This window comes from Macrobrachium rosenbergii, chromosome 29 (assembly GCF_040412425.1).
Source record: "Macrobrachium rosenbergii isolate ZJJX-2024 chromosome 29, ASM4041242v1, whole genome shotgun sequence".
NCBI classification, from domain to species: Eukaryota; Metazoa; Arthropoda; class Malacostraca; order Decapoda; family Palaemonidae; genus Macrobrachium; species Macrobrachium rosenbergii.
In genome coordinates, this window is record NC_089769.1 from 5834443 (window position 1) to 5855027 (window position 20585).

At 37.9% G+C, this 20585-nt stretch overlaps 1 protein-coding gene across 2 annotated transcripts; it reads left to right on the plus strand.

Annotated features, from left to right (window-relative positions):
* The first annotated feature begins 6302 nt into the window (after positions 1-6302).
* LOC136854532 (probable methyltransferase-like protein 24) lies at positions 6303-18875 on the plus strand. 2 transcript variants are annotated; one of them, XM_067130874.1, is made up of 7 exons: positions 6703-7388; positions 14468-14663; positions 15247-15447; positions 16529-16654; positions 17538-17612; positions 17825-17935; positions 18669-18875. In XM_067130874.1, exons 1-7 carry the CDS (start codon positions 6925-6927, stop codon positions 18849-18851), a joined length of 1356 nt encoding a protein of 451 aa, XP_066986975.1. In that variant the 5' UTR covers positions 6703-6924; the 3' UTR covers positions 18852-18875. The 2 variants fall into 2 exon arrangements, with proteins under 2 accessions (XP_066986976.1, XP_066986975.1); XM_067130875.1 differs by lacking the exon at positions 17538-17612 and having other exon boundaries at positions 6303-7388.
* Positions 18876-20585: the final 1710 nt, after the last annotated feature.

Here is a 20585-nt window from a genome sequence, read left to right on the forward strand (position 1 = left end):
CGTCCTTCCTGGGTTCCCGGAGAGGATATTTTGAAGTTCGTGGAGGAAGCTGGTTTTCTTGAAAATTTATAACGTATCGTCGATTTATTTTTACCATTTTATAAATTTCTTGGAAATTTTATGTTTTTTATTCCCTTGAGGCCACATTATTTATTAATGGCGATGATGACCATAGGTATTGCCAGGCTGATTTGTATGAGGTCAATGAAACACTCGAGAAGTCGTTAAGACGAGGGACCCACCTCACGACTGGCAGCCGCGTTTAAGCAGGAGTCCAACTGCTCTTCTGCCGCGCCAGTGCTTCTCTTAAACGTCTTATAACATTGCATAAATTCGTCTGAATTTTATGCTGACTGATGATTAGGATTTGCTGATATGAATTCATGTAAAATTTGCTTCGGAGCAACACTGCTTAGCAACAGCAACAGCCACAACCTTAGGAGTAATTGCAATAATATTCAGTATCAGGGACAATCATGACTAACATCTAATTCAAACTCGCGAGAAGTTTCGTGGCGAATGCTGACTAGCGCGTCTTAGGGAGAGGAATCTCTTTGATTTAGTGTTTATCTAAAGTTCTCTGAATGTTTCTTTGTTTGCTTTTACATTCTGTCAAAGAACAAATGCGTTCTTTGTATGTGGTCCCTCCATGACTGCTCATTATTTATTACTCTGATTTACGAAACATGTTGAGTAAGCCTAAGAACTAAGTTTATATATATATATATATATATATATATATATATATATATATATATATATATATATATATATATATATATATATATATGTGTGTGTGTGTGTGTGTGTGTGTGTGTGTGTGTGTGTGTGTGAGTGTGTGTGCGTGTTGTTTTTCAGTAAAGTGCGCATATTCTCTTTTACGTAGGCCTAGTTCTACTCACATTAAGATATGGAATCAAGCCAATATTCGTCTGAAATACTAGTCTCATGTACTCATACCACGTGCAGCCTACTCTAGGTTCGTGTAACTCTTGTATACTGCACGTGATAACTGAACAAAACAATCTTTCAATGATAAAGAAATATTCGTACTACGTCAAACTATCGATTTACCACGAAAAATGCGCTGGTCACGTGACTTGGGTACGCGTAAAACGTGTCCAACTCCGAGGTACAGGCTGAGTACTCGCGATAATTCTATAACGGCGGTGACTCAGATTCAATTAAAACACTTAGGTGTCCAGCCAAAGGACCATTTTATAGACTATTTATTGTCATTCGATAAATAAATAAAAGAATGATAACCGAACGCGTAATGTCAGAACAATGGAGTAAGAACACTCTCGAATGTTACACATACTCGATCTTCCCAACGCTATTGAGAATTGATTCATTGATTCATTACGCAACCTCGCAACTATGACGGCGTTCCCAGTCCAGGAAATGTATCCCCCATGAACAAAATTAATACATCACTATTTCATCATGAAAAAACTGAGAACATTTTTCTCGATCACTCGCACAAAGATTACCATTACGGGTGTTTGGATATTCGCGCTGAATACGAAAAAGGAAGCCATATAAACGGCACTGAACGTTAATCAAGCCTCTCGTCATTTCTATAGAAGCAACAAAGAGAAAATGTCCGCTTTGGTCTGGAATCGATATCTAACTGTTCGCTCAGTCGTTAACCCTTTTGGATATTCTCGTTGATAGTTCATGTACCGATACTTGTGGGAGCTTTAATTCTATTATATTCGCAAATACGCTTTAACTAAGCTAGTCATTATAGTCTCACGGTCACGACAGAACTGCCTGGAACAAGAGAGTAAGTCAGCCATCACCTACACTATTCGACGGAGAGCTGTTTTTCATAGTACGATTGGGAAACTATAGACCCTTAATTGCGAAAATAGCTAGTTTAAATCGAAGCCAACAAACTAATAAAAACAATTTTAAACCAATTCAACCTCCCTCAATCAGGGAGCTGTCAGTGGAAGCGAGCATAATCGATAAATATTAGCAAACAACAACACCTGCTCACGTGGGGTTTCTCGAATTAGACCGAAGAACTGACGAGCACATGGATGGATTCTCAGCTTCATCCAAGAGGAAGATATACAGGTATATTTGTACATCGTGATAGCGTCACGATATTAGAGGTCATTGACACTGGGTGGTGTTTCGTTGCGGGAGGGGGATCGTAGAGGTGGGGGGTGGAAGCACACGTTTCAGTAAAAAGAACAACGCATAGCGCTGGAACCTGGGAGGTAATCAGCAAAACTCACCGGTTGTATGATGTATTGGTATATGCCATTAACACGAAGCCAGTGGGTACTGACTTTTTTTTTTTTTTGTTAAAGAAAGATGATTCACTGCAACTTAGACTTAGACAAACAATCACTGGTCAGAGAGGTCTGTATTCACAGTTCTATAAAAAAAAATTCATTTGTTACCTTGCAGCGTTTACTAAAAGTTAAGTATATCTTAGTTTAACCAGACCACTGAGCTGATTAACAGCTCTCCTAGGGCTGGCCGGAAGGATTAAATTTTATTTTACGTGGCTAAGAACCAACTGGTTACCTAGCAACGGGATCTACAGCTTATTGTGGAATCCGAACCACATTACAACGAGAAATAAATTTCTATCACCAGAAATAAATTCCTCTAATTCTTCATTGGCTGGTCGGAGAGTCGAACGCTGGGCCAACAGCGTACTAGCCGAGAGCTCTACCCATCCCACCAATGAAGAACTGCACTCTACCTACTAACAGAGAGAGAGAGAGAGAGAGAGAGAGAGAGAGAGAGAGAGAGAGAGAGAGAGAGAGAGAGAGAGAGAGTTAATTGTCATTTACTGCAGTTTATATGTAAAGGCCGGTTGTATCAAGCAAGAGAGAGAGAGAGAGAGAGAGAGAGAGAGAGAGAGAGAGAGAGAGAGAGAGAGAGAGAGAGAGAGAGAGAATTTTCCTATTCCAATTTTCAAAGAATTTCAGTGGCACCGTAACCAAATACATTTATAAATTGAGGATTTATTCATGAATAAATAAATCCTCAGTAATCCGTAATCCAATAACACTGAGCATGCACAGGTACTTAAAAAAACGCACACGGTAGATTACATGTTTTACAAACAAGGATGCTATATTTAGCTGGACCTTCGGTGGCAAAATAGAATTCATGAAAAAAAATTAGTCGGAAAAAAGAGAGAGAGAGTCGGAGAGAGAGAGAGAGAGAGAGAGAGAGAGAGAGAGAGAGAGAGAGAGAGAGAGAGAGAGGAATGCGAGGTGGTTTCATACTGACGTTTAATAATAATAATAATATAATAATAATAATAATAATAATAATAATAATAATAATAATAATAATAATAATAATAATAATAATAATAAATGTTTTCTAGACTAAATGTGGTAATGGACTCATTTTATCTTTTAATATTCATCCCTCTACCTTTAGTACGAACAGTTGACAAATCTATCAACGACTTAGTAACTATCATGAGAAAATGAACCAGGTATTTCAAAGAAGCTTTACATACGCACCTATATAATTACGCCGGTGAGGAAACTACGCACGAATCCTCACTCTCACATTCTTATGATAGGATATGCATTCGCGTCCTACCTTTGCGCGCATATCGACATATTGATTCGGGACAAGAGGACTTCGGTTGATAATGTAACTCAAGGTCACGGAGAAGTTGTGAGACTACCAGTGAATCGACGGTGGTATTTGTTATATTTCAGGCGTTAATAAAATGCTTTTTAACCGAATAACAATTTTGATAGGTTGGATATCGTCCTCTAGTGATAATTAGTGTTTTATCTACAGCGATGAACGGAGGACATGCAAAAAACAACATAAAACAAAGCCAAACACGTTTCAGATAATGGAACGAGCGCAGCAACAAAATATTCCACATGTTAAAATGCTGTGGCTATGCAACGGCACTCCAGATTTTTCTTTCTAGTCTCTTCCTCGCTTGTGCGTTCGCGCGTGCGTGTGTGTGTGCGTGTGTGTGTGTACGTGTGTGATGTCTGTTAAGCATAATGTCAAGAACATGTGGCTCATGAGACTGCACATCTAAGGCTTCCTTGTATCCCCCGATACAGAGAAAACTTAATAACATTTGCCAATATGCCCTTGGCTTGGTCTATTCCAATTTGTCAGTTCATGACAAATTTATTCATATTCTGTGTTGTGAACTGGGGCTTTTTTTTTTAGTATTCTTGTTACAGAGCTCCCCATATTCTTACGCTATTCTACGCTATTTCATTTTCTGGTTATACAGTACGGTATATACTCGTACTATATAACGAGGTCTTTACGAAAGCAGCCCACGTTGGCATAGCCGGCTCTCTGCATGAGTAACACAAACGTGGGAATGAAGTTCTTCTTTGCGCTAAAGACAGAAAGCTGTTATTTCATTTACCAACTAAATGAAAGATTCAGCCAAACTAATCAACTCGCTATATTACAGATGATATTGAATATTAGTAACTTAGGTCTAGGGAAGTGATTCGTTTAACGCAGGTCTTCTTTGGTGAACAAGGACTGAAAATAACAAACAAGTAGCGTCAAATGTTTGTCGTTGTGTGTATACAAACAAATCCACACGCGCACAAACACGAGAGAGAGAGAGAGAGAGAGAGAGAGAGAGAGAGAGAGAGAGAGAGAGAGAGAGAAAAGCTGCCCGGTAGTCGACAAATCTATGCGCTGGTTACGAAACGTCTAGGTATATTGTATTCCTTTGCAAAGTGTCGACTCTCTTTCCCTATACCTGGGAACTTAGTCTGAAACAAACAGATTTGTACATGTATGCAAAACAGTGTTGTCTGTCTAGCTATCTATCTTGTGACATGTCTCCTCCTCTAGCTGAAAATAGGTCTACATTAGTCACAACAGAGACTATTGCTGTTCGCGTGTTTGAAAGCACGAATATACAGTAAATCACCATAAGTCAATAATTGATAATCTGTAATTACCACTACATTACATTGCATTAATTTATATAGATGTCAAACGGTTACAACGTGTTTTGTCAAATTTTAGAAGAACTGGTTTAGCCCTATCGCAAGAGCCCGTGCTGGCGTAAGACCAGCTCAGTCATCAAGAGCATTGAGTGTTTGTTAAGCATCTAGTATTAATTTCTTATCAGATGTTATACGTTTATTGATTATCAGAACGGAAATCTATGTTGATGATTGATATTATCGAATGATTATTGAGCTAGATATTAAATATTGCGGCTATTTAATAAATACGTCCTGGGTTCTCTTATATGTGATGTGGTTGTCTAATGTTGACTGGGATCTCTAGTAAATACTGGGATGTTTGACGAATGTTTATACGTCAATAACGAAAACGGGAATTATCGTTTGAATCAAAGAAGATTCGTGGTAAAAAAAAAAAAAAGACTCGATACTAAACTTTGGCAACAGTCATAGGTCTAGCGGAAGAGACTGCGAGATAACTATAAACAATTTTAACTGATGTATCAAAATAAATTTTTCATAAAACGCCAGAATAATCATCATTAATAAGCGCATCATTGCCCAAACAAGGAAACGTAGATGAAAGTCTGCCTAGTACAATATCGTCTCTTCTTCCTCTAACGTGTCGTCAGGAAAACTGGACCGAAACTTGTTGGTTTTCCCTCAGTTGCTAAATTGCTGTGCTCCAGTAGTAAACGATAATTTAATTTTCTTATGGGCGTTGTGGTAGTGATTGACAGTACACGGAATCATTTATTTTTTATTTTTATTTATTTATTTTTGTTGTGAACAGACTTTGCTTTTACTACGGTGTTATTTTTTATTTTTATTTATTTATTTTTGTTGTGAGCAGACTTTGCTTTTACTATGGTGTTCTAGTATATTTCTAACCGATTAGCTGCCCGTTAACGAATCAATGTTAACCGTAAGTTAACAAATGAATTACGTCTATCTCCATTGCTTTTTTCTCCTTAGGAATTGACATTCTACATAACAGAGCAAAGAATCTACCTCCCACGATAATCTCATCGATACACCGAGCTTTGTAAGTTAGGTTTCTTCTTCTTCTTTTTAAAGGTCGCCATGAAAAATGAATGGACCATCGTGCAGGCGCAGTCATTGTCATTCATTATGCATGCGCTGAGCCACACAGTACAGGTTCCAATATTATTTTAAGCGAAGATGCGGTGCGGTATTCATACTTATCAACATATGCGTTGTGGGTGGGTATATGTTGGTCTAATCAACCACTTGAGAAATCACATTTCGCCGTAACATTGTGCCAGTTCCTGCTTATGGCTGGTTAATTTGCCACTTCTTTTGTATAGAAGGGTAAATGTGTCTCTTCAGGAACAAAACCAATTATTAAAACTTACCCGAAGCTTAGACTGTCGCCGTTAAGTAGGCCTATTGCTCGTAACGCTCTGAAAAGAAATGGAAATACGGATAGGCTGTTAGACACTGAATTTTATTATAAGGCGATATTTTTCCGCATCTCTTTGCAATGTTCCTTAACTTTCTTCACAAGTCAGTCTAGTTTTGGAAGTACTTTTCATTTGATATTCATAGGTTAAATTATGCTCTTTAGCGCCTCCTATAGTAGCATAGACGATAATATTTCTTCCATAACTTCGATATTAACACAAAGAGGGTTTTACTATTGACTACAACACAAAGTTCTTTCTTTTCATGAAAATATCAAACACGGAGCAGTTATAGCATTGTTCCTAAAATACCAGTTTAAGTTGACAGGTAAAAATTGGCTGAGCGTAATGAAGAAAATAGAATAAACGCACAAACAATTCGTTTATTACTAAATTTATTCTCTGTTAATGCTTTGAACACAGACTGTAGTTTTGTTCATGGGCTAGATTTTCCATGTTACTACCTCAATCTAGAATTATTCAAATGCTCTGCTCATTTTCATCCCTACCCTTTCAGATATGTCACCTTAGACCAAACATAAGTCATGCTTTCAATCGCAAATGCCACACGATTTACAAGGCGGGTAGATGTTTACACCGGTGCATTACTATTCTGCTTGATCCTAATCTACTGCATAGCTACTTCCTACTACAAAGCGTCACACGAAGGGATAGACTTGAGCTCGTTTCTCGAGTTTTCTCTTCAAAATGAAGACAGTGAGTTGTCAGACTACGACCTCCGTTTCACACAAGATCAGGAAAAAGACGAGTTTAGGATACGCCAACTCCTTTCGGCCTATGGCGGGAGATCCAAGTCAAGTTATGAGACACCGCAAAGATTCGTCACTTTGGAGGAAACTCTCGGTTATACTAAAGGATTGGATGATTTCAGGCAGCCGTTTAAGATGGTAAATGTCATGGAATACTCGGCGGAATTCAATTTGATGCACAGAGCCATACTTCACGACGGCGTTCCCAGGCTAGTGGAAGGCTCATTGTACGTCAAAAGGTAAGTTTTATCTACGTAAGCATTTCCACTCTTTTAGACCCTTAAGGTGTCTGTGTGACAGCAGGTCTCATCATATTATCAGGCCGTGAAATTATCATTGTAATACAAAGATTCCTTTACATATATGTTAAAATACTTGTGACTAATGCACGTAAGTTTAGCTATCCTTAGAAAAACAGTGAATGATATCGGCAACTTATTTCTTAGGGCAGTTACAAAGTTGCCTTCAAAATAAACTGACTGATAACTTCAGCGGCCATATTCCCAATATTCGTGACCGAAAACCGTACATCCTTAACAAGCAGAAGGATTACCGAGTAATTAACCATAGAAAGATCCTGTTTGGTGGGAAAATTATATGGGAACTTGCCTAGACAACTGCCTCAACACGGATAAGATTTCAGTCCAGCGGATTAACGGGACGGAGAAGGCTAAACGGAAGAAGAAGAAGAATAAGTAGGTCAACAAGACGCTTTGCTTTCCATCATTTAGTAATTTTATTCTTGTTTTAAAACTGATAATAGTTATTAATTATTTCTCAGAGTGATTCTGTTATTCGTATTCTTTGTAAGTTTTAAATTATAACCTACGAAACCGGTTTGCATTGTTACCAAGTTCTTAACGGTAGGTCGAGATCTACTTATAAGCCTAGGTTTAGTTTTGGGTCCAGCCTAGGTGAGAAATGCACATTTCAGAGCAACGGCATGACAGCTTGTCAATCAAATTCTTATGCTTCATTATACTTGACAGCTTCTGCAAGCATTTTTTTTTTTTTTTGAAACTAGCATTCGGGGAAAGCGTGTGGAGTATTTTATCATTTTTTTATATATATATTTCCGCAGTGTTACTTACACACCGTAATATCGGTTTGTAACAAATAACGAGGAAATGTAGTGGAATTAAATACAATGAAAATTAATGAATAATCAAATACATGGTGGAATGGAATGGGATATAGAATTTAGGCCTAAGGCAAAACGCTGAAACCTATGAGGTCATTCAACGCTGAAGGGGAAACTGAGATTAAAGAGGTTTGAACGGTAACAGGAGAACCTCGTAGTTGCACTGTGAAACAGCTGTTAGGAGAGGGTGGAAAGAAAGATAGCAGAAAGAGAATATGAATGGGGGTACAGTAAAAGGAATGAAAGAGGTTGCAGCTAGGGGCAGAAGGGACGCAGCAAAGAGCTTTAAGTAACGCCTACAGTGCACCACGTGAGGTGCACGGACGGCACTATCCCTCCTCAGGGGAAATACATAGCCGTAATGGTGATATTCGGGAAAAAAAATTGAAATTTTGACACATTTCAACATTATAAAAACAAGTAAAACTTCGGCGCGATCGAGTTTTCTGTCCGGTGGTGGCTTCAGCCACGGACTGTAAAACTCTTAGTTGCGGTCCTGAAACTCAGCCAAGGTCCAGTGGTGGACTATGTTGTTGGCACCTATAGCGCTGCCAGAAGTACGATTATGACTAACTTTAATCTTAAATAAAATAAAAACTACTGAAGCTAAGAGCTGCAATTTGTTATGTTTGATGATTGAAGGGTGGATGATCACCATACCAATTTGCAGCCCTCTAGCCTCAGTAGTTTTCAAGATCTGAGGGCGGACGGACAGACAAAGCCGGCACAAGTTTTCTTTTACAGAAAAGTAAGTGTAGAATTGAAGAGATGTAAGGTACTAAATGTCTAAAATGAAGCGAACGCATATTAAATAAAATGTATACAATTATTGCTCTCAAGAATGCTGACGTTCTGCATTATTTTATCATATATGTTTCCTTTCTAAAAAAAAAAAAAAAAAAAAATTCGAGCGAGTGCTGGCATAAGGCCGTTCTTATCTCACACCCGTGCTCGTCTTCCAGATAACCTTCTTCGGTGTATGTGCTCTAAGCACATCCGGTTAAGTCTGTGTGACCATGGAAATACCGATGCCTGTCTGTTAAACAATAACTTTTCTATATTTCTAATGCTCTTAATTACTTTGTTTCCTTCTTAATTTTTATTTCATCACAAAGACAAAAGAATTAACTGGTTTAACTAAGTCTTTAGTCTTTAAACATGATTTTTTTACATCGAGAATAATTCTTTTTATTCAACGACTGCCGATATCAGCAGTACGACTGTCAATAGTAGCTTCAAATAACGGTACCTTCATCAACGTTGCAAAATAAATGCTAGCATTAACGATATATATTAAATAATTACTGTCAATCTTCGCATAAAGTTACGGGGTAATTCGTCCCCGAATTTGTCAATAATAACATGCAACGAACTAAGTAATCGTTATCTACTTTTGTTTGCAATTAGGTCGAGCTCTCGAATTAGGCCCAAGCGGTTCATACTGGTCTTGATCACACGTTATGCCAAACGGGTTGTTTTTATATTCATGCGAGCTTCTTCTTCTTTGCAAGCTGCAGATGCTCATTTGTTTTGTACGTGCGTAACCTATCTCCCCTTTCTGTATTTTCCAGTACCCTCTGTTACTTCTTTCGAATGAACACCATATTCTTTGGAAGCTTGAATTTCAAGTCAACATCTGTGGGCTTGTTCCATATGAATAGGGTTCGCCTTCTGAATAATAATAATAATAATAATAATAATAATAATAATAATAATAATAATAATAATAATAATAATAATAATAATAATGTCTTACTATGATTCTATGTTCGTTCGGTAACAGGATAATGAATAGAATGCTTACATTTACACGTAAATGAGGTTGCATTATACGTATTTAGTACATAAATCATCTCAGATTTAGCTCGTTAATATATTACTGGCAAGAACCGTTATTCATTACCTCTCCTGCTGCCCGATTCTTTCGGCAGGAAGGTGGAAATATGTACACTTAAGTACACAAGTGTGTCGTCATTCCGGGATACCATTGTTTCTATAATTTATGAGGTGAGGGATATTCAGTAATTCCTCGCTGATTATACCTTATTCCACACGTTTACATGTCATCTAAATCTTATCTCTCTCGTCTGACTGATGGTAAAAAATGTTCGCTGGATTTATTTCCAATATTTTCGTAGCATCTGTTTGGAACCGTAATTTGAGACCAGTAAGAAGAAGAAGAAGAAGAAGAAGAAGAAGAAGAAGAAGAAGAAGAAGAAGAAGAAGAAGAAGAAGAAGAAGAAGTACATTATTCTGATAAACAGCGTAGTGCGTACAAATTCAGTTGTCTCCATGGAAAGATAGGAACGGAATGGAAAGTAAAATTTAGGCCAAGCACTAGAACCCAAGAGGTCATTCAGCGTTGGGAGGGAAATTGAGAGTCAAAGGGTTTTAAAGGCGTAACAGGACGAAAACCTCGCAGTTGCACTAAGGAACAACTATTAGGAGAGGGTGGAAAGTCAGATGGAAGAAAGAGAATCTGTAACGAAGAGCAATAACTGGAATGAAAGGGGTTGCAGCTATGAGTCGAAGGGACGCCGCGAAGAATCTTAAGTAATGCCTACACCGAACTGCATACGGTGCACTTACGGCACTACCCCCTTACGAGCTGGAAGGATAAGGACTCCAGACATACACACACACACACACACACACAATAATTTGCCGTGGGAGGTAACCTGACTCCATAGCACCAAAGTGGTTTTGCCAGATGTTATATAATGACAAAACAATCACTTTCACAAAGGCACCAAGTAGGGAGGCGAGGCTGAAACATCTACGGACTATAAGGAGAGACTTGTTTATACTGACCTAGCCTAGTGCCAGCATGGCATATACTGAGTAGCTCATCTGTTTAAGGTGAGAGAAAGGGATCTTTTACGTCGCCGACTTTTCTGTTTTTCTTAATGAAATCACATGCGGTGTGTTATTCACTGATCATTTTAACAATCAGTGTTACCGCCGTTTCGAACCATTCAATTTTTTTATGGTCTAAACCAACACAAAAAGAAATATAAACAATTATCGTTCGCTATAAGAAAATCCCCGCAAATTACATTAGCTAATGAGAACTTACTAATGCTCTATAAAGTAATCTTCCCTTTTCCGTTTAAGTTACTGTTAAAAACCTAAGATATCTTGAGGAACCTATTAAAATCGACAATATACTTCCAGCTGTAAATATGGCAGCATAGTTTTGTTCTCTTTGATTCCAATTGTTTTGTTCTACCTTATTTCCAAATTAACTAAATTGTTATAGCTCAATTTTATCTCCAGTCTCGAAACGAAGCCCACACACACACACACACACACACACACACACACATATATATATATATATATATATATATATATATATATATATATATATATATATATATATATATATATATATATATATATAACGTATATAAACAGTGATCCTGACTAGGACTTAAGCTCAGAAGAAGAATTAGAAGAGAGAGAGAGAGAGAGAGAGAGAGAGAGAGTACCATTTCCATACAACAAACAAAATGACACTCCCCAGAAACCTGCAGACAGTAGTTAATTTAGCAGTTCCCGTTCTCTTTTGTGATGTCACTGGTAAACAACACGCTCGTCGAAATGTGTTTACAAAGACATCTGCAGCTTCGTGAATATTTTAACCTAACCGCTTCTCCCTATTCAGCGACCGCTCGCCATCATCAAATTTCGTGGAATTAATCCCCAGAGGACCTGCGGCATTCGATTTGAATAATTTCAATGTTGATTATCTTTATTTAAAAATTAAGTTTAGAAAATTTGGGAACGGAAAGGAATATGAAATTTAGGCCAAAGGCTGGGACCTATGAGGTCAATTTCAGCACTGAAAGGGAAATTGTCACGGGAGGAAAACCTCGCAGTTGCACTGAGACAATTGTTAGGAGAGAGTGGAAAGTAAGAAGGAGGAAGGAGAATGTGAACGGAGGAACTGTAAAATTAAAGAAAATGGTTGCAGCTAAGGGCCGAAGGGACACTTCAAAGAACCTTACGTAATGCTTACAGTGCGCCGCGTTCACTTATGGCAGAAGACCACATGATAGATTAATGTTGCTAACGTAATGAAATATCTCAAACTCTGTACAAGCTCACCAAGGGGGTCAATGATCACTGGCTAAACAGGTCAGCCTAGATGTAAAATTCGGCCCACTGTCTAAGTACAACTTTAAAATAACCAAAGCTGAACTGGATTGAGTCAGTATGCATCTGGCCTATCAAAATGGCCGCCATCTTACGGCGGGCAAGTTCTTATTCTCAGGAGATATGAGTGGTGAGAAATCAGCAGTCAGCAAGAAGTGCCTGATCACAGTCCTGGAGGAGGTTCTTTGGCTGGATTGGGGCTATCCAGATGACCCTGGATACCCTCAAAATGTCTCCTTGGCCCTTGGCTGATCTAGGGCTCTAGTTTCCTCGTGAGAAGCCTTGCAAAAGGCACTTTCAGCCGCATTTGGGCCACTGGGATCCCATTAAATGATTTGGCTGTGGACAATGATCAAACTAGGCCATGGGGTCTTCTTGGCTCCCACTGGAAGCCCCAAAGAAGAGTCCACTGGCTTCACTGAGGCCCCAGGCTCACCAGAAACACTATAGGAGGCCCTCTAGCAATATTAGGGTTCCTGGGCTCCCATCTTAAGCCCAGTGTAGAGCGCATCAAGTGACTCACAGGATTGGAGGTGAGACCTTTGGTTGAACCAGGCTACCCAGGAAAACACAAAGACCCCCTGGCCTGTCTTGGGGCTTCCCAGCATTAGAGTAGGGCACTGGCACAACTAGGGTGAACGGTTGTACTGGCAAGCCCTGGAGGAGAAACCCTTAGCTGGTGCAGTACACCCAAGCACCCTTAGGGAACCCTGATGAAGGCCCTGATAACTGGAGACTCAAGTTCCTCATGCCCCTGTTGGAGCCCAGCCCCCACAAGAGGAGGGACCTACTGCCAAAAAAGTAAACACTGTTATCTCAAGATTTCTCAGACAAAAACGTCATTTTAAACTAAAATTCATCCCTCAAGTTCCTTGTTGCATAAAACACATTCACTCACATACAGACTAATGTAGAAAAGCATTGGAAGCAACATGAAGTAATAGAGTCGAATAAAAAGAAAAGGAATAAAAGAAATTAAACTTGAGAGAGAGACCTTCAGCTTATGCGTTTGCTTCAGTGAGAATAAAGACAAACTGGAGAAGAAATAAGATAGGAGAACAAAGACTGTTCACTGACAGCTCAAGGCCTTTGTATTCTTTTATTTTTATTGTCGAAGAGGTCTGCCTAGTCCTTCCACCAGCACAATACTGTATAACATTAAATATTACATTTGGTGAGAGATACGGCTTGCAAGAGAGGAAAAATATTCTTTGTTCACTTATACACACTTAGAAAGAGCATCAGAATGAAAAAGTAATCATCATCTGTGCTTAACGGGCTTGCATAATGATTTTTCAGCTTAAGGAGTCATAAATGGAAGTCATGAACAACATGGAAAACTCATAGAAAAGCCATAAGTGTTGTTCAACAGGTCAAACTGACTCCTTGGTTCAAGTTTGATTAATGAAATTTGTCTTTTAAATTGGTAACAAGAGTGTTACCTGAAATTAGAAGATGGGAAAATAAAATCCAAAATCCTTCATATAAATGAAATTGGTCATTTAAATTTGTAACACGTGTTAGTTAAAATTTCAAATTGGGAAAGTAAAATTCTAAATTTTGCTTATAAAATAAATTAAATAAAATTCAAAAACTGGAAAACAAAATCAAATATTTCATAAACAAACAAAAAAAGCTGTACAGAAATAGACAATGGTAACATGACTGACTAACATAAGAAAGTATAGAAGAATTAACCTTGGTTAGTAAAAGTATCAAAATCCTTCTATGAAGATAATTAGGTATAGACTTTGCAGCTAAATTATTATTCACCTTTTATTTAGGTACAAGCAAAATCTGTTAAACATTAACCTGTACCAGTAACGACAGGGAGATACTGGGCTTATTATTGCTTTTACATTTTATACCTTTCATAGTCTTAACCTAACCTAACTAAAACACCTTTACCTAGTCAGGGGGTCTGTGCTTCGCTGAACACACCCCAACGCCCCAGACTGGTGACTAGCCCCTGAAACCTCCCACCATTAGATGTTATTATTATTATTTTTGAATTTACAGACCCCCAAATTCTCTGAAACTAAATCTAGGATCCAGGTCATCTCGATGGCAGCCAAACAGTCGGAACTTGTCGCGAGTGTCAGAGTATTTTTCGTATATACACACGCCTCAGGCACACTGCCGCAAATTAGTTAGATTTGGCGGAACTCCTACATGTAAAGTAACTGGAGATGACTATCACATGGATGGAAATAAGGTAAGGCAAGAGATAATGGTATTTAGGAAAGTTCCTCTTTTTCCAAGACCTAAATCAAAGCTTTCCATGTAAACAGTAGAGAAATGGTACCATCCTACCATTTTTCATACCTGTTCTTGGTCATTTAAATGTGTTTACCTTTAGACGCTGTCTGCGTCATTGTTATGGCTTAAGTTGGCATTATACCAGTACAGGCTCAGAATGCAAGGATATTAGATTAGCATTAAGGAAATAAAAAATAAAACTGAGTATGAAAAACCAGAACCAGAGAAGAAATTGGCCGCCATTTTTTGACAATGTGTTTTAATCAAGCTGGCAGCTAAGCTGTGTAAAATATATAAGATCAGTAATGATAATTACAGCAACTGTCATGATTGTTGTTCAAATGTTTTTATATATTTTCGCTTCCATCTCCTCTTCTGTTGCTCTTGCTCCTAGACAAGGCAGTAAAGTGCTGACTTGCATGTCACTGCTTCTACTGTGCATTACTTTTATTTCCAAGATCAACAGCATAACGACTATTTTTTTTTTTTGCTTTCATAAACCTTTCACAAAAAAAATTGTCTGTTTTTTCCCTTTACAGTTAATCTGCCTTGACCCTGAGTTCGAGCTCCCTGGAGGAAAAGACCCAGCCAACTGCCTCGTATTCTCTTATGGCATCTATACAGACACCTCATTCGATGAAACCATCGCTGCCCTGCCATGCGAAATTCATATGTTTGATGTCTTCAACTTCACACCGTCTCGAGTCTTGCGATACTACCCACACAGTCATTTCCATCAAGTAGGTCATTGTTATTGTTGATATATATGGAATGGAATATAAAATTTAGGCCAAAGGCCAAGCACTGGGAACTATTCAGCGCTGAAAGGGAAATTGAGAGTAAAAAGGTTTTAATGGTGTAATGGGAAGGAAACATTGCAGTTGCACTAAGAAACAATTGTTAGGAGGTGAAGAGTAAGATGAAACAAAGATAATATGGATGCAGGTATAGTAAAAGGAATGCAAGGGGTTGCAGCTAAGAGCCGAATGAATGCTGCAAAGAACCTTAAATAATGCCTACAGGTGCACTGATGGTACTACCCCCTACAGAGATTATTGATAAATAGGGAGGGCTGGAGTCAGGAAGGGCATCCACCTGCCAAAACAACTTATGAAATGAGCCATTCATTGTGTTAGAATGGATTAAGATGGTCTGAGCACCTGATGAGGAAGGGAGATGATGGAGATAGAAGTAATAGTAACCAGGGGCATGAAGATGAGGAAAACCTAAGATGGAGAGACTGCATTCTACAGAACAAGAGGAACTGAAACAGCTGGAAGAGGCTCATTAAACACAGCAACCACAACTAAGGACTGAGATGAGATAAAAAAATTAATGATAATAATCAATATGTAAAATCCTGACAGAACTTATAATTAATAAGAAATTAAATGTGAAATATGGTGTAAGTTAGGCAGTTACTGGAGCAGAGAGAAACCAATGGTGAACAACATATAGACACACTTCACCGTACATATACCTGTACAACAATTAGAAAGTGTTTTGTGACAGTTAGACAAGTATACAATAACGGACTGGAAGAAAGGCTGTGCAGATTAGCATGTCATATTGCAAATGAGGGAAATTTTTCTTACATTTGTGTTCCAGGTGACACTGATAAAAATGGCTGGCATCAGTAACTTAGGAATTAATATAAATATGCAGTATTACAACCAAGATTCCCTTCACTGATGCCATGGTATACTTTACTTCATTCATATGGGCTAATATTTTGGACAAAACTATTAGTACAAATAAACGAATAAGTTTGAATTTAAGAAATTCAGGTATCCTTTTATATCCAATGCCTTTTTTCTACAGATTGGAATCAGTACCGGTCACATGGCCAAGTTTTACACCCGATCAAATGTAACGGTTAAGCTTGATACATTGATTAACCAAGTGGTGAAGAATAACTTGATTGGAAGACCAATGCACATCTTGAAGGTAAGTTTATTAAATAAGATGAGAGCCTTAAGGCGATTTGCGTCTCTCAGGGTTTTGTTGTGTTAATAGGCTTTGAAACTAAGACAAAAGACCTAACCTAACCAAAATTAACATATCATCTGTTATAATGGAGTATTGTATGTACAGATTCCTTAGGGCTTTGGTAAGGAAGGAATGTTGAGGAGTATTACAGGGGTATTCCTTGAAATAGCAAAATTAAGGTCAGGTACATTCCACCTGACTTTTAGCAATCAGGACTAACTTTTAGGTTATTTCAAACAGACAAGAATGTACAGTCAGCAAAACTTCTGGTCTTCGTTTCTAATTATCATCAGGTTGCTACTGTTTCATACTGTGTGTTGATAAATATAAAGTGGCCTACTAATACTACAATGGGAAAAACTGCTTACTGTACATGAAAAATCTCAGGGCATGTGGCCAGTAACTTCATCCCAAACAAATAGCTAAGAAATGGAAAGCCACCCACCTTTACGGAGATAAAGAGGTTGAACTAGAGTGGCCAGGTCCCCTGGAAGGTAAGTATAATTAAAACCGGCAATCAGAATAAGAATACAAGGAAAGAAACTAATGTAAGAAGGAATGATCACATGGAAAAACAAAAGGCAACCAGAAAAGTAGAAAATAAAGGCAATGGATGCTAAAAGTCCAACTTAAAGATAAACCACAGAGAATGGTGGGATGCATGCAATCTCTCTTGATAGAAATGGTTGTGTCTACTGTATAAGATCTATGGTGAACACAACAAAATTTGTGAAGACATCAAAGGTTCTGAAACCACATTTTTGCATTTGCAACACTAAAATGCAACTCAAAAGCAAAATTAACTTATTACAATTCCATATTTTACATTTTGTATTCACAGGTTGACATAGAAGGTGGAGAATGGGATATATTGCAAAGCCTGAAGGGAAACCCATTTTTACAATTAATTGGCCAGGTGAGATTGTTCCCTTTATTTGTGAAACCCCAGAACTGTTCAGATTAATGTAAATTCTCGTTGATCTGAATATATGGTTATCCAACACTTGAGGGGAATTGGGAATTAAAAATGATAACAGAAACTTCACAATATTTGCACAATTCTGTAAACTGTATATATCCCTTTGTACACAAAAAGGAAAACAAATAATCATTCACTTCTCTCAACAGATTGCGATTGAAATCCATGCCGCAGGTCTTTTGCCTTCATCGACGAACATGACGAGCTCTGAGAAGCTTCAGTATGCTCAACAACGTTATGACACTCTGAGGCTAATTGAAGTTAGTATGAATATTCTGGGTTATGTTTAACATAACTTATGTATATGTATAAAATGTTTGACTTATTACTTTTGACTTTGGTCATGAGCCACAGATGTTTACAGTGGATAATCTGAAAATCAACTATCTGAAAAAATGATCACCAGAGACAGAATTTTTTTAGTATAGTATCTCTAAACCAAATTAACAAAACAGAGAAAAAGCATAACTACAGTATATATGCATCACAATTGTACTCAGTTCCTTTATGTATTATGGTTAAAAACCTAGTGATAATATTAACTGAACAAAAATGAATCCTTGTTTTATATGGGAAAAGAAAACAATAAGATGGAAAAATGATGCATCTGATGTGTAAAGTTGACTACAATTAAATGAGAATATCAGAAGAATGTTTGCAAATTCATGTATGCTGCTAAAACAGTCTCTGCTCTAAATGTCTAATTTGCCAACTTGGAACCACCTTCCTGATTGTATGGTTATTTAGTTTATAAAAAGTTACAGCTCTTCTAAAAATTTGAGCAGACTTTTACATTGGAAATACAAGTTTTTAAATGTAGATTTTCAGATTAAGGGTCAGTAGCACATTAATAAAAAAAAAGGAAAAAATTAAAAAGGAACATCAAACATGGAGCAATATAGTAAAAATATCTTGTTCCTTTCAGTCAAGTGTGGAAACCCCCAACCTTGATCCTAATGAGTAAAGTAATGCCATCCATTTTAATACTTTCAGAATCATGGTTTTCGAATGGTAGCCTATTGGGATAACCTTCAACCTGAAGCATATTATGATGAATCAGGGGCTCGTCACGATCTGTGCGGAGAGATGCTTTACATTAACACCAACTGGTACAATTCTACTTTCAAGATGACTTTGAAGGACAAATATGGCTTTAAATTCAAATCCCCAACTTAGTTTGAATAAAAATTTTCTTGCTCATTTGTATTACTTTATTTTCCCCAGTGATTCTTCATTGTTACTTTGTCAACTCTCTTTTGAAGGCAGTACGAGGAGGCCTTACCCATGGCATGGCAACTGTTAAGCTTACTGAATTTTCACTTACTCTGACCATTATCATTTAAAGGATACTAAGAATACATTATCAAAATACTTTACGCAACACTTTTCAGGAAAAAGTTTCAAAAACAAACCCAATTATACATTGCAATAGTATTATTATCACTAGCCCAGCTGCAGCCCTAGATGGAAAGGAGGAATGTGCTAATATAATAATAATAATAATAATAATAATAATAATAATAATAATAATAATAATAATAATAATAAATAGCAAGGCTGTGTATCAGCCATTTTCATGATGACAAATGTGACAAACAGTCTACCTCAGTGTTTACTCAACCCACTCGACTACTGTGCCAGCTAGACAAGGATGAATGGGGACAACACCTGCTTCAACCCCCTCATCAGACAATCCCCACCACAACTATTGTACACTATACTATGTAAGTGTATAGAATTTACACCTTTGGGACCTATGAGGTGATTCAGCACTGAAAGGGAAACCAAGAGTAAAAAAGTTTGCACGGTGTAATAGGAGAAAAACCTCGCAGTTGCACTGTGAAACAATTATTAGGAGAGGGTGGAAAATAAGATGGAAGGAAGAGAATGTGAACGGAGATATAGTAAGTGGAATCAAAGAGGTTGCAGCTAGGGGCTGAAGGGACACTGCAAACCTGAAGTAATGGCTTCAGTGCATGGCATGGAGAGCACTGACGGCGCTGGTCCCCTACAGGATATATTACAAAAGGTCATTTAAGAACATTGCGGAGAGAGAAAGTCAACTATGGGATCTGGTATTCCACCAGAATCCAGGTAGGAATGTGATGGAATGGAATATATAATTTAGATCAAAGGCTAAGCACTGGGACCTATGAGGTCCTTCAGTGCTGAAAAGGAAATTGAGAGTAAAGAAGATTTTAAAGGTGTAACAGGAGGAAAACCTCGAAGTTAGGAGAGGGTGGAAAGTAAGCTTGAAGAAAGAGAATATGAAAGAAGATACAGCAGAAGAAATGAAAGGGGCCAAGGGACACTGCAAAGAACATTAAGTAATGCCTACAGTGTACCGCATGATGGGCGCTAACCCCCCCATGAGGGAATCCAGGAAGGGAAGCAACATAAACACTGTAAACCAACTTTTCATTAATATGTACAGGAAGTCCCCAGTTAATGGTGGGGGTTCTGTCCCAGCCAAGTGCTGCTGACTGAAAATAGGTGAAATAGTGCTGAAATCCCTGCTTAACAGCGCTGTTAACCGGAGATCGGCGCCGAAAATCCAGTTAATGACGTTGATAGCCAAGAGCCGTTAACTGATGCCGCCGGTAAGCAGAGTATGCCTGAACCTATCCTCCATTCTTCTGTCATTCCTCAGCGACCAAGCCAAGTTGCAGGTTAGCATATTGTTAGAATCATTAAACAGAAATGTGTTCTCTGCATTTCCTTACATCCTTTGGACAATTACTGCAGTGTCCACCAGCAGAGGAAAAATAGACAATTCAAAAATAATAATGATGTCACTAAAAATTGTACATAATTTTGATCTTGTTCACAAATCTACCACTTGGATCCAGACCACTTACCTTCATTACTGGTGAGAAAATGTGTTAAGTCTCTTGGCATTTAGGGTCAAAA

Excerpts from the sequence above, each read along its gene's own strand:
- LOC136854532 (XM_067130874.1), top strand. The coding sequence starts at position 6,925 with ATGCTTTCAATCGCAAATGCCACACGATTTACAAGGCGGGTAGATGTT. Across the intron at positions 16,655-17,537 it reads GACCAATGCACATCTTGAAG|GTTGACATAGAAGGTGGAGA; the intron begins GTAAGTTTATTA and ends TTGTATTCACAG. Across the intron at positions 17,613-17,824 it reads TTTTACAATTAATTGGCCAG|ATTGCGATTGAAATCCATGC; the intron begins GTGAGATTGTTC and ends TTCTCTCAACAG.